We start from the raw sequence: 13495 nt of genomic DNA, 5'->3' as shown, positions 1-13495 counted from the left end.
TGTCTGCAACAATCAAGGAAATGTGTGATGGGTGGTCTCTTATCAACCATGATTGCTTTGCACTGCAACATACTGACAGTTCAAACTTCTGTATCATGGAAAAAGTCTAATGAAACTGCACCCTGAGACACATTAGGAGAGGATGATGGGAGATGAAATTATGAACATATTGATAGCCCTCTTGACTCTGAAGATTACCAATGCAAGATTTGTCATAGAAGCAGAGAAGAAAAAGATGCTCACTGAAGAAGTAAAGGATTTCTTCAGTCAAATGGCAGAGGAACTCGACTTTGAAGTCTATGTCCTTGATGACCTCTGGCTTCCACTATATTCTAGTTATTTCAATGGGAACAGAAGGTAAAAATTCCTTGGAAATTACTTCTCAGACAGTGATGCAAGCTAAAGAAAGGAAATGAACTATATAACTTGGGGGATCAGGGGAGTCAGGAGGGCAAACACTGGGAGAACATAAGGGGCAACACTGTTGAAATGTACTTGATGCCTGACTAAAGCAACTGTAATCCCTCTAAATTTCACCTTTATAAACAAAAGAATCAACCGATTCTCAGAATGAGACTGAAGCTCAGCCCACACCTAGAACGATAAAGAAGAAACAGGACAGATAGCTCCAACCAGGAATTGCTGTATCATGTACAATGTGAAAGGAGGTAATAAAGTGTGTGGCCCACACATATCTCACAACCAAAGCACAAAGCTTTCTGTGTTAAAAACCCCAAGTGTTTCTTCCAGTCCATCTGCAGTTGTGTCTTCAGAAAAGCTGGGGTTCCCCCAAGGGCATTTGAAAGGGAAGAGGTTTTTCTGCTTCTCATTATAAAAATGAGACCCAGTCCTTCAGTCTCATGGCCTTGATTGGAGCCATGCACTATCCCTCCCAATCCAGTCTCTTACCTATCTCCTCATATCCTCCTTCCACCTTCCTTGTGCCCAAAAAACATTACATGAAGTTGGACACATGACTGATGCATGCAGTCCCAGCTAGCCAGGAGGCAGGAATTGGGAGGATCACAGTTCAGGGCCAGGATGAACAAAACTGTTAGCATGACCCCATCTCAAACAGTAAGCTGGATGTGGTGGCATGTACCTTTGCATGTAGCTCCATGGATGACTACAGGTTCAAAGGATCCTGGTCCAACCTGAACTAGGACAAACCAGGAGGGGCTAGATAGATTTGCCTTAGAGAACAGTAGGGAGTAAATTAGCAGTGTGGTGTGTCACCAACAATGATAAAAACTGACATCATGTAGGGCACTGGTGGCTCATGCTTGTAATCCTAGCTCCTCAGGAGGCTGGGAACGGAGGAATGCAGTTCAAAGTCAGTCTGGGTGGGAGAGTCCAAGAGACTCTTATCTAAAATGAACCACCAAAAAGCCATAAGTGGTAGCCTTAAGCATAAAGTTTAGGGGCAGTGCCTAAGCCCTGGGTTCAAGCCCCGGGATACACACACACACACGCGCGCGCGCACGCACGCACGCACACACACTGATACGACTAACCTCACATCTAAGTATATAAGAATTAAATAATTAGGAAAAATACTTCAATGACAAGTATCTGTTAGTAGATTAAAATAAGACTAGAAAATTCATATTCTATACACAGTGGATAACAGGTCATCTATAGTAGATGCAATAGGAATACACAACTTTATTGATCTCAAGTAAGTTTTCTGCTTATAAAGAAAACTCTACCAAAAGACTGTAAATTGTGGTACATATTTCCTGCTTATAATCCAATAAAACTGGAATTCACACTTTTATATATATATGTGTGTGTATATATATATAATATAATATATATATGTATGTATGTATGTATGTATATGTAGAAAAAGGCAGAAGTGGTGCTGTGGCTCAAGTGGTAGTGCTAGCCTTGAGCTGAAAAGCTGAGAGACAGTACCCAGGCCCTGAGTTCAGGCCCCTGGATTGATTAAAAAATCAGCACTCTGTTACTCAAATTAGATTTTGATAAAAAATAACCCTGAGTATAAGCTATAAGGTAAAATCTTACTGAAAAGGCTACCATCTTTTCATGATTATCCCATTTTATACTAAATACATATACCAGTAAAGTCATAATAAGTATATTAAAGTTTTTTTTTTTTTTGGTCAGTCGTGGGCCTGAACTCTGGACCTTGGCACTGTCCCTCAGCTCTTCAGCTCAAGGCTAGCGCTGTACTGCTTGAGCCACAGTGCCACTTCCAGCTTTTTCTGCTTATGTGGTGGTAATTGAACCCAGAGCCTCATGCATGTGAGTTGAGTACTCTACCACTGAGCCACCTTCCCAGCCCATAGGGGGGTAGAGTGTTCACCTCGCACGCATGAAGCCTTGGGTTCGATTCCTCAGCACCATATACACAGAAAAAGCTGGCAGTGATACTGTGGCTCAAGTAAGTGGTAGAACGCCAGCCTTAAGCAAAAGCTCAGGGGCAGTGCCCAGGACCTGAGTCCAAGCCCCAGGTCTGGCAAAAAAAAAAAGAAAAAGGTATTTTAATGAGCACCTACTTTATAATATCAACTATGAAAATCAAATATAAACATGTCTACCTTTGAGTCTACATTTTATTTCACTTGATTTACACAAAGATTATGTATTTCATTTATAGTAAGTAAATAACCAACTATCAGACATAATTACTTAAAAGCTGCTTGGAAGGAACAACATCTGCTGCCTATGCATAATGGGTAGGAACTACCAAGGGGTAAGGATCTAGTCTATCACATAGATTTGGAGAAGTAGCTCCCAACCTGGTAACTGTCAGTTTGAGATAGCCGGCCTTTTAGCTACTAATGGAAAACTGAGAAAGAATGAAAAGAGGTAGAAAAAAGAAAAATGGTTTTTTTTACAGAAGGAAGTTTCCACTGACTACAGAAGGTCCAATAAAAATGCATGTATCTGTTCAGGAATTCTTATAGCAAAAGTTTTTCAGGTAGTTATAGGAATGAGGCCTATCAGCTTCAAGAAAACATGCTTTGCAATTAAAAAGTGCCACCACCGGGGCTGGGAAGATGGCTCAGTGGTAGAGTGCTTTCACCACCACATAAGCAGAAAAAGCTGGAAGTGGGGCTATGGCTCAAGTGGTAGAGTGCTAGCCTTGAGCTGAAGAGCTGAGGGACAGCACCCAGGCCCAGAGTTCAGGCCCCATGACCAACAAAACAAACAAACAAAAAAAAAAAAAAAAACACCACTCAAGAGGGAGAAAGAAATGCTGAGAAAAAGTTCTCAAGGGAATGAGTACTCAAACCCTACTTTTAACATCCATCCTACTGTCAAGAGGCTTCAAGCAACATTACGGCAATAATTTGATCCAGAAAATTCTCACCCTCCAAAGTCTGGGACAATCATTCCCTTATATATGTAACATGTGCTCCAGTATGATGGTAATTTGTCAAACAGATGGTAATTACAGTCTGTCCATGGCATCAGACTGATGCCATGTTGGCTTGAGGTCTGACAGTGCAGATTAATTGCTGCATGGGTTTATCTATACAGCTGCACTACTCACATAACATCTTAGTGTCACATATGTATATTCTAGGGCAAACTACTGAAAACAGCAATAAATCCAAAACCCCAAAATAAGCAATTTGCATAGTTAATATTTCATCTTTAGCAATTATCTTTGTTGCTTCACTAATCTTTTCCTTACAAAAATTACCTTCTGAAGTTACTCAAGAAGGGAAAAGAACCATTCTCTAGAATAAAAACCACTAACTAGAAAGATAGCCCCAAAAGGAAAATTAATGGAGTTCTTAGGAGGAAAAAAAAATTAAAATCTCAAAAATATGACTTGTGGCACTAAAGCAAAGTCTATACTAAGTCAAATTCAAGTATTGAAAGAGTGAATTTTGCCAGCCGTTAGTGGCTCATGCTTATATTACTAGCTACTCAAGAAGCTGAGATATGAGGATCACAGTTTGAAGCCAAGCCCAGGCAGGAAACCCTGTGAGATGCTCATCTCCAACTAACCACTAAAAAAAGGTGGAAGTGAAGCTGTGGCTCAAGTTGTAGAACATAAGCCTTGGGCAAAAAAGCTAAAGAACAGCTCCTAACCCCTGAATTCAAGCCTCAAGCCCCAGCACAAAAAAGTAAGTATGAGTTTTTGCTTTTCTCTATCTCAGTGAAGAATGAGGTTGAGTTTTGTTTTTTGTTTTGGCCAGTCTTGGGGCTTGAATTCAGAGCTTTGGCACCTTCTTCTTTTTTTTTTTTTTTTTTTTTGTCGGTCGTGGGGCTTGAACTCTGGGCCTGGGCGCTGTCCCTCAGCTCTTCAGCTCAAGGCAAGCGCTCTACCACTTGAGCTACAGCGCCACTTCCGGTTTTCTGGTGGTTTATTGGAGATAGGAGTCTCACGGTCTCTCCTGCCCGGGCTGGCTTTGAACCGCGATCCTCAGATCTCAGCCTCCTGAGTAGCTAGGATTACAGGCGTGAGCCACCAGCGCCCAGCTTGGCACCTTCTTCTTTTGCTCAACGCTAGCACTTTAGTACTTGAGCCACAGCACCACTTCCAGCTTTTTTTTTAGTTGTACCCAGGAACCAAACGTAAGGCATCATGCATGCTAGACAAGCACTCCACCACTAAGCCACATTCCTATGTTCAGATTTTTGATGGGGACTGCATTGAATATATACACTGCTTTGGGCAGTATTGCCATTTTCATGATATTCTGCCAATCCAAGAACATGGAAGGTCTTTCTATTTCTTTGTCTTCTTCATAGTTTCTTTCATCAGATTTTTATAGTTTTGCAAAGGCCCTTCACATGCTTGGTTAGGTTGATTCCTAGGGCTTTGGGTTTGTTTTTTTTTTTTTTTTTTGGAGACTACTGTAAATGGAGTTGCTTCCTTGATAAAAGGCACTGATTTTGCCGGGTGCCAGTTGTCACACCTGTAATCCTAGTTACTCAGGAGGCTGAGATCTGAGGATCACAGTTCAAAGCCAGCCCGGGCAGCAAAGTCCATGAGACTTTAAAAACCACTTATAAACCACTAGAAAACTAAAAGTGGCACTATAGCTCAAATGGTAGAACACTAGTCTTGAGCTGAAGAGCTGAGGGACAGCGCCTAGGCCTACCTTCAAGCATGAGGTTCAAGCCTGATGGCGGACAAAAAAAAAGGTACTGATTTTTTTGTAGATTGATTTTATGCTCTGTTACTTTGTAATTGCTCTAGCAGCTTAGGGGAGGAGTCCACAGGATTCTGCAGGATCATGTCATCTGCAAATAGGGATAATTTTATACCTTCCTTCCCTATTTGTATCCCCTTCCCTTAAACCATCATCAAAGAATCAATAACCTAATTAATAAATGGGCAAATGAGCTAGCTGAGCAAGAGATTTCTCAGAATAAATAAAAATAGCCAACAGACTCATAAAGAAATAAATGTTTAACAAATCTGGCCATAAAGAAAATGCAAATCAAAACACCATTGAGATTCCTCCTCACTCCAGTTAGAGTGGCCATCATCAATGATACAAACATAACAGGCCAGCTTGGATGGGAGTTACCTTGTTCAACATCTCTAGAAGCCAGTATGGAGATTCCTCAAAATGCCCTATGATCCAGCAATTCCGCTCTAGTGCATTTATCCAAAAGATTACATACTAGGATACAGTAAAGCTACCAAGCAGAACTATCTTCATTGCAGCAATATTCAACATAGCCAAGAAATGGAATCAGCTCAGATGCCCCTCAACGGTCAAATAAATCAAAAAAATGTGGTAGGCATGCAATGGAATTTTACTCATCCATTAGAAAGAACAATACTGCAAAGAAATGGAAGGACCTGGGAAAAATCATGTTAAGTAAAGTTAAGTCAGGCCCAGGGAGACATAGATAGAGATAGAGAAAGACACAGACATAGAAACAGAGAGCTGTATCTGTATATGTCATATATATACATAAATCAGATATAGATATTGAAAGCCAACATACATGAGTGAATTTTTAAACTTGAGCTGGTTAATAAATCCACTAATTTGTTGTTGAATTTCTTCCCCCAAAAGTAAGATCTCTTCATTTGACAAAAAACATCAAAAACGTTACTGGGGGGTTACAATAGATATTCAATTTGGGGACTCATCACAGCACATACAAATGAAGAATATTCAAACTGGGCACCACTGGCTCATGATTACAATCCTACTCAGGAGACTGAGATCTGAGGATCTAGGTTTGAAAGCAGCAGGAGTAGGAAAGTCCGTTAACAACCCCCACAAAAAAGCAGAAAGTAAATCAGGGCACTGGGTAGCCCACGCCTGTAATCCTAGCTACTCAGGAGGCTGACATCTGAGGATCATGATTCAAAGCCAACGGGGACAGGAAAGTCCAAGTAACCACCAGAAAACTGGAAATGGAACTGGCTCAAAGTGGTAGAGGGCTAGCCTTGAGCAAAAGAGCTCAGTGACAGCACCCAGGCTCGAGTTCAAGCCCTAGGACTGACCAAAAAAAAAAAAAAATTAGAAAGAAGTGGTAGAACCCAACCTTAGGTGAAAAAGTTAAGGCACCCACACATACGTGCACACACACCCAATGTTATACAGATACACACTTCAAGTTATATACATATATATGTTCAGTATCTATGGCACTGTAAATTTATTAGCTTTTCAAATTATATTTAATCTGAGTTCAAATATTAATGAAAGAAGGTTGGAGTTAAAGGGGGAAAACCTATTTTACAACAACTCAGAACTGACCTTGTAATTGACCTTTTTTTCCTTTGAAACTTTACATTTTTAAAATTCTAGCCAACTTTTTTTTTACTGGGGGGTGGGGGCTGGTCCCGGGGCTTAATTCTGGGCCTAGGCACTATCCCTAAGCTTCTTTTGCTCAATGGAACACTCTACCACTTGTGTCACAGCACCACTTCCAGCTTTTCTGAGTTTATTGGAGATAAGAATCTCAGAGCATTTCCAGCCTCCTCAGTAGCTAAGATTATACAGGCATGAGACACCTGCATGTGGCTTCCTTATTTCTTATACATGTTCTGGCTTCTCCCTCACTTCTTTTCTCCTTCAGTTGTTCAATTTAACTTTTGTCATATAATCCTTTATTAAACAGTTACACATTACCAATGGCTCACACTTGGTGTACCAGGCAATCATCTCAGACGTAATAAAATGCCTAAAAAATAGGCTGATCAAGTGTCTAGGCAGGATGTAAGACTCTTAGCCCAAAAATTATCATTGCAAAAAAAGGGATGGAGGCATGGCACAGCAGTAGAGTTAACTGCCAGGTAAGCTCAAGGCAGAGTTCAAACCCCAATAACCCCAATACTCCACATTTTTTTAGAAGAGTAGTAGATTCTAAAAACATCTTTTTTCAAGTAATTTCACTGGATCTCTAATCATAAACAAATACAGTTTTACTTTTTCTCAATATTAGGCTCCTTTGGTTTTTTTACCTTGTCCTTCGTTCCCTCCAATGGTAACTCTAAAGAACTTGAGGTTCTACCTAAATAGAATAATCTAGCTACAAAAATTTTGTGGTTTTTTTGTTTGGTTGGGGGTTTTTTTGAGACAAGTCTCATTCAATAGCCCAAATCGGTCTCAAACTTGCGATCCTTTTGCCTTAGACTCCTGAAGGCTGGGATTGTAGGCATCTTATCACATCTTTAAAGACAAACGGTAAAATTCTACATACTATTCTCATACTTTAGTACTTGAAAATTTTAATATATCCATTTTAATTACTTGAAGCTTCTTCATTATGTATCAATACGTATTTGACATTATTGAGAAATATTACTCAGGGGCTGGGAAGGTGGCTCAGTGGTAGAGCGCTTGCCTTGCATGACTGAGGCCCTGGGTTCAATTCCTCAGCACCACATAAGAAAAAAGCCGGAAGTGGCGCTGTGGCTCAACTGGTAGAGTACTAGTAGTGAGCTGAAGAGCTGAGGGACACCCCCCAGGCCTAGAGTTCAGGCCCCACGACCGGATCCCCCCCCAAAAAAACAAAGAAATATTACTCAAATTATACTGATTCTAATTTCCATAGTCTGAATTTAACTTCCAAATACAAAGTATTATCCTAGAAATCACTTAGCAGCCAAGTTTGCCCTATTGACTCAGACCAAGTCCTATGGCCATCAGAAATACTTGTCTGCAAAAAGAATCAAACATCTACAATTGTGTACATTTTTTTACCTCCTTCAAAGCATACATACACATATATGGAGTTCAAGCACAGGCTGAACTACTTAGTGAGACCTTGTCTCTAAAACAAAAACTCCATAAAACTTTTTGAAAGCTGAACAAGGTGGCACAAGACTATTACCAGCACTATGGAGGCAGAACCCAAGGATCAACCTGGACTACATAGTGAGTTCCAGGCTATTAACATTAAGTGAGAAGGCTATACAGCAAAGGCCTCTTAAAACAAGCTAGGCTAGGTGGCTAACTCCTGTAATCCTCACTACTTGGTAGCCAACACAGGAGAAGGGGGAGAGCTGTGACTCAAGGATGCAGAGAAGTTTGCAAGACTCCCTATTATCCAATGGCTGGGTAGGTAGCACATGCTTTACTAAACTGAGAACCCTCTTTTAAAAAAAGGAGGGGAGGGGGCTGGGAGTGTGGCTCAATTGATAGAATGTCTGCCCAGCAAGAATGAAACTGCACATTCAAATCCCAATTACTGCTAAAAAAAAAAGTGTGAAAATATAAAATCATTACAACTTTTCAATAATATTCTACAACTAATGAAAATTGTTTTAATTAGTGACACACAACTAAAGTCTTCCTTTTACTTCAAAGTAAGACATCTACCTGCCTCATCAGAAGACTTTCCAGGAAATGGAGACATCCCCTAAGTTCTCGTCATTTATTTTACTTAAAATAATGCTGAAAAAGTGGTAAAATATGCCAGGGCCTACCATCACAAACAAAAACCTCTACTTTCTCTGTTGGACAATTTATTGTTTGGACTTATTTCTCTCTTTGAACTTAAGTTGCTCACTGTCTACAAGAAAAACACTAAGCACTTAAAAAGGCAGAAATAGTTTTAAGGCTTGGCCTCATCACTTAGTAAACAAAGATCTTTAAATCCAATATAGAAGTTTATAAGGCTTAAACCTGAGTGGAAGGACTCTTATGAGGCAGCAAAATGCATAAGCAATTTTAAAACATTGTATTTCAATGGCCCTGAGTCCTATCTATCTACCTGAGGCCTCAAACCAAAACCCTCTAGCCTCAACCTCAGAAGGAGCTAGGATTACAGGCCTGTGCCACCAGGCCCAACTCTGTCAGGTACTATTCCAAAAACTTTCCTTTAGAAAAGATTTTTATTTAGAATGAACTACTGTGCTGACTTCATAATGATTTTCATTTTACAGATAATAAAATTAAGCAGAAGTTAATTGTTACAAGTCAGGGCAGACAGGGATTCAAATTTCCATTTCTATATTCACTGACAGTATTAACCATCTAGGATAATACAAATAAATACAAAAGTCAAAACTACTTAGTGACTTCTGCAATGAGTTACTCAACCTGAACTATACCTCCTTTCCAAAACTGAAAACACTCTAGCCATCAGATATCAGGCAAAACACTCTTATTGAAGCAAAGTATCATGTATAAGGCACCAAACAAAACGCCACACTATCACATAAACCAGGGTCCATATTAAAATCATGGAGACATTGAAACCTCTGTATGTCCTTACATAGCTAATAGTTTTTACACCTGTCAAAGGGTTGTAAGGAAAAGAATTGGCAAAAAAGAACTGAGGATATAGCTCAGTAACAGAGCACTTGTCTAGTAAAGGTGAGGCCCTGGGTTCAATCCCAGGGCAAGTAAAAAAAATTGGCAACAGCAGAGCCAAAAAAAAAATGTTTCTTTACCAAAAAAATAAAAAATTACTCACCCTTGACCTAAGCTACTGGTAGGGAGTGGGGTGATACCTCCCCAAGCCCTCCTCTCACTATTTCCAGCTTTTTCTGTTTATGTGGTACTGAGGAATCGAACCCAAGGATTCATGCATGCTAGGCAAGGACTCTAACACTAAGCCACATTCCCAGCCCTTCCTCTCCCTATTGTAAACAGTTAACACATAAATAGTTATGCTGTAAATAGTTAATTTGTAAAATAAGAAAAACATCCTATCATCTATGCTGATTCTAGGAGGGTTAACAGTGGATTTCCTTAGACTCAGACCAGAAGAAAAACCTCCTGAATCTCACCTCCCACAAAAGGGCAAAAATGGTTTCCGCGCACCAGAAGGTGGCAGTAGGTTCTTTCAAAGGCAATTTCTGGTTTGCCTATGGGCTCAAAAATTTTTTGTGGGGCTATTAACAGCAAACAGCTTGTTAGCTGCCCCCCCCAAAAGATAAACTAAACAGCTGACAAGAATTAACCACATTAACCACATTCTCCTTAGCATAGTGTTCAGTCTCAACTAGAAAAAGTAAACCACTCCTTATAACTGTCTGGATAGAAAAGAATGAACAAAAGACAAATGAAAATTATTCCTTCTAATTTTTTTAAAAGATATTCGGTCCCTTCAGTTAGGTAAGCAACAACTTCAAGATGACATTTATAAAGATCAGTGGTTAAAAGGAGAAAAATGATAGGTTTTAGACATTTCCCAGCAGAGGTAAACCAAAGTCTAAACAGGAAATTGCAAACCAGCTGAACACATGCAGAAGTCACAGGTACCGGTGACTGCACTAGCTAATTGGACTGCACTAGCTAAGTGGCCTGATAGGCAATGGCAAAGATCCATACCTTACACTGCCAGACCTCTCATTCTTTTTCCAACTTCTACTCTCTCTCTCTCTATATATATACATGTATATAAACCAAAAGCTTCATATTACCCGCCCCCAAAATGGTTGGACACTTAACAAGTGCATTCGTATTAAACATGCCATGTCATGAAGCTCCCTGCTATGCATGATGACTCAGCAGCTGCTGCAAAACATCCAATTGACAACCTAGGCTAGTAAATAGCAATTGGGTCCACTGAAGTTGCAGTAACTGGACTAAAAAACGTCCTGGTTTTTAGGATGGGAAGGGTGTAAGTCAGCAAAATTGGGTGATCATTTTATATATTCCTGAATAATTTCCTTTGGTAGTTTTGTCCAGTATTAAAAAATACTGCAATGTGGATCAAGAAACCCCTACACATCTTTTAATCCCAATTCAAAAGCTAAAATATATTTTCTTTTGTAATTATGAAACTCTTAATTACAAAACTTTTTTCTATATGTGGCACAAGATGTAAGAAAGAAAAGTGATTGATTCTTAGAAGAAATAAAAAGCGTGTATGTCTAACTTCTATTCCGCAAGATTAAATAGCCAGGCTTGTGGCCTGTATTCTTATCTGAAATCTATCTAATACTTTGCTGCTCCTCATAAAAACAGAAAACTGAGCATTCAGTACATATCTGCAAGTGGTATTATACCAAACCTGACATGGCAGGAACTACTTAAAACAAAAAACCACTTTTATTATTCAAAACTTTCTCCCAAATCTTTACTTTTAAAATGTTTTCATAATAACAAAACGTTAATGCATTATATTATCCAGAATAAAAATAAGAAGTTAAACAATATGCAACAAGTCACCAGACCTTTTTAGTATACTTGTTTTAAACAAGTTTAAGTTAGACGTACACTTCCTACTTTGGGATCATTCAGAACTGTTACAAATGGCTTCACTGAAATTATGTTAGCCTTTTTTCTTAATCCTAAAAAGCAACTTTTTAAAATCGTCATTTTCTCAGACTCAAACGTGTCCTTTACAACTAGGATAAACTACTTTTCGTAAAGATCCATGAATACATATGGTGGCTAAATTATAAGATCACCAACCGACTTGGCGTATCCACAAAACCTATACTTCAAGAATATGCCCCCATATTATTCAAGCATTGTGAATATGCGATCAGAGCGGGAGACCTGGTCAACTGTGGAGAATGGCCGATTGCGGCCTCCAAAATAAAGGGGAGGAGAGAATCAGGGAGGGGAAGTCACGCAGCAGAGCATAGACGTAAGGGTGGAGAGGGACTTTTAAAACGCCCCAGTGCCACGGTAAAGCACAACCCAGTTGGCGGGGGGGCGAAAAAAAAATCAAAGGCAATGTTTTCCTTTGAGAGGCCCAGGTCGGGGGGGAGGGGGTAGGGTGAGGGGGGGGGTGCGGGGGGGGGGGGGGAACCGAGAATTCCTTAATAGGCTGAGACTAAGTTATTCCTCTTTCCGGGTTAACAGCGCCTCCCGCTCTGTGTCCCAAAGGCAGATTTACTCCATCATCAGTTCCCCCTCCCCAGACAAACTTGAACACCAACAGCAGAACGAGAGAAGAAAAAAAAATTACCAAACTAATTTAAAAGACAATCTGAGGTGCCTCCAACCACAGCTTCCCCCTCCTCCTCCCCCCCCCCGAGAAAACCTAACAGCGACCCGCCGAAAGAAAGAAAGAAAGAAAGAAAGAAAGAAAGAAAGAAAGAAAGAAAGAAAGAAAGAAAGAAAGACTCTCTCAAGCCTGGGATTTCTTTTCCCGCCCAGCGTCCCGCCGGGGAGAGCCCCCGGCCTGAAGGCTGGAGCCACACGTGTGCGCCCGGCCGGTCTCAAACCCACTTCCGTCGCCACCCCCCCCCCCCGCCCGCCCTGCGGCCTGAGCTCCCGCCGCCTCACTCGGGCCTTTCCCGAGGTCCTCCAGTCCGCTCCACGTGGGGCGCCGCGGCGGCCCCCCCCACACACACACACACACACACGCCCTGATGACTTCCCGACCCCGCCGCTAGGCCACGGTGGTGGACCCCTGTACCTGGTGCTGTGGTCGCCCCTGCTGGTAAGGCTTAATTGGCCCCTGGTGGCAGCGCCGCGTCCGGATCTTGCCGCCACCGCCCCCTCCTATTCCTCCGGCTCCGGAGGCCATGGCGGAGCCTGGGCGTCTTCCCGCTCACGGGCGGGAGAGGCAGAGGCGGCGGCCTGGAGGCCGCCCCCGCCCGGCCCCGGCCACCAAGTCCGGCGGCGCTGGCCCACCCCGTAAGGCACAGACCGACACACCGAGGACCGCGAGGGCGCGAGCGGGAACCGAGAGTGCGCGCACGCCGGCGGGCGCGGAGGGAGGCGGCGGGTGAGGCCGGCGGTCGGGCTCCGCTCCGGCCACCTGGCGCGGCCCGGCGCGCCGGTGTTTGTCACGGTCTCTATGGAGATCTCTCGCGGGCGGCTCGAGCCGTTCCAGGCGCTGCTGAGGCCTAACTCGACCGCCGGCTGATGGAGGTTCTTCTTCCGTCGCCCTAGCCGTCGCTGCCGCAGTTGAAGCCGCCGGCGCCGCCTACTCCTTCCCTCCCCACCCCTCCCCTCCCCTCCCCTCTGCGCACAGCGCCCGCCCCGCCGCCGCCGGCGTCGTCGTCCCTGCAGTCGCCGCCGCGGTTGCGCCTATTGCCGCTGCTAAGGCCGCCGCCGCGGTCGCGAGCCAGGGCTACGTCACCCGTCGGCGCCCGGCGCGCCTGTATCATCACGCTGCGACTGGGTGA

At 42.5% G+C, this 13495-nt stretch overlaps 1 protein-coding gene across 4 annotated transcripts in view; it reads right to left on the bottom strand.

The window, feature by feature from the left end:
- The window catches only part of Nup153 (nucleoporin 153), a 71592-nt gene that overhangs the window by 48768 nt on the left and 9329 nt on the right, over window positions 1–13495 (bottom strand). The window contains exon 1 of one of the 4 annotated variants that reach the window (XM_070024506.1): window positions 12781–13260. The exons of the other annotated variants lie outside the window; for them this stretch is intronic. Coding sequence (XP_069880607.1) covers window positions 12781–12891 — 111 coding nt within the window. The 5' untranslated portion in view covers window positions 12892–13260. Of the gene's footprint in view, window positions 1–12780; window positions 13261–13495 lie in introns of those variants that run through there. 4 annotated transcript variants of the gene reach the window in all.

The sequence above is a fragment of the Dipodomys merriami genome, unplaced genomic scaffold (assembly GCF_024711535.1).
Source record: "Dipodomys merriami isolate MVZ:Mamm:240054 unplaced genomic scaffold, mDipMer1.0.p SCAF_16, whole genome shotgun sequence".
Classification (NCBI taxonomy): Eukaryota; Metazoa; Chordata; class Mammalia; order Rodentia; family Heteromyidae; genus Dipodomys; species Dipodomys merriami.
Note: the sequence above shows the minus strand (reverse complement) of the source record. Positions and strands in the feature narration are given on the sequence as shown.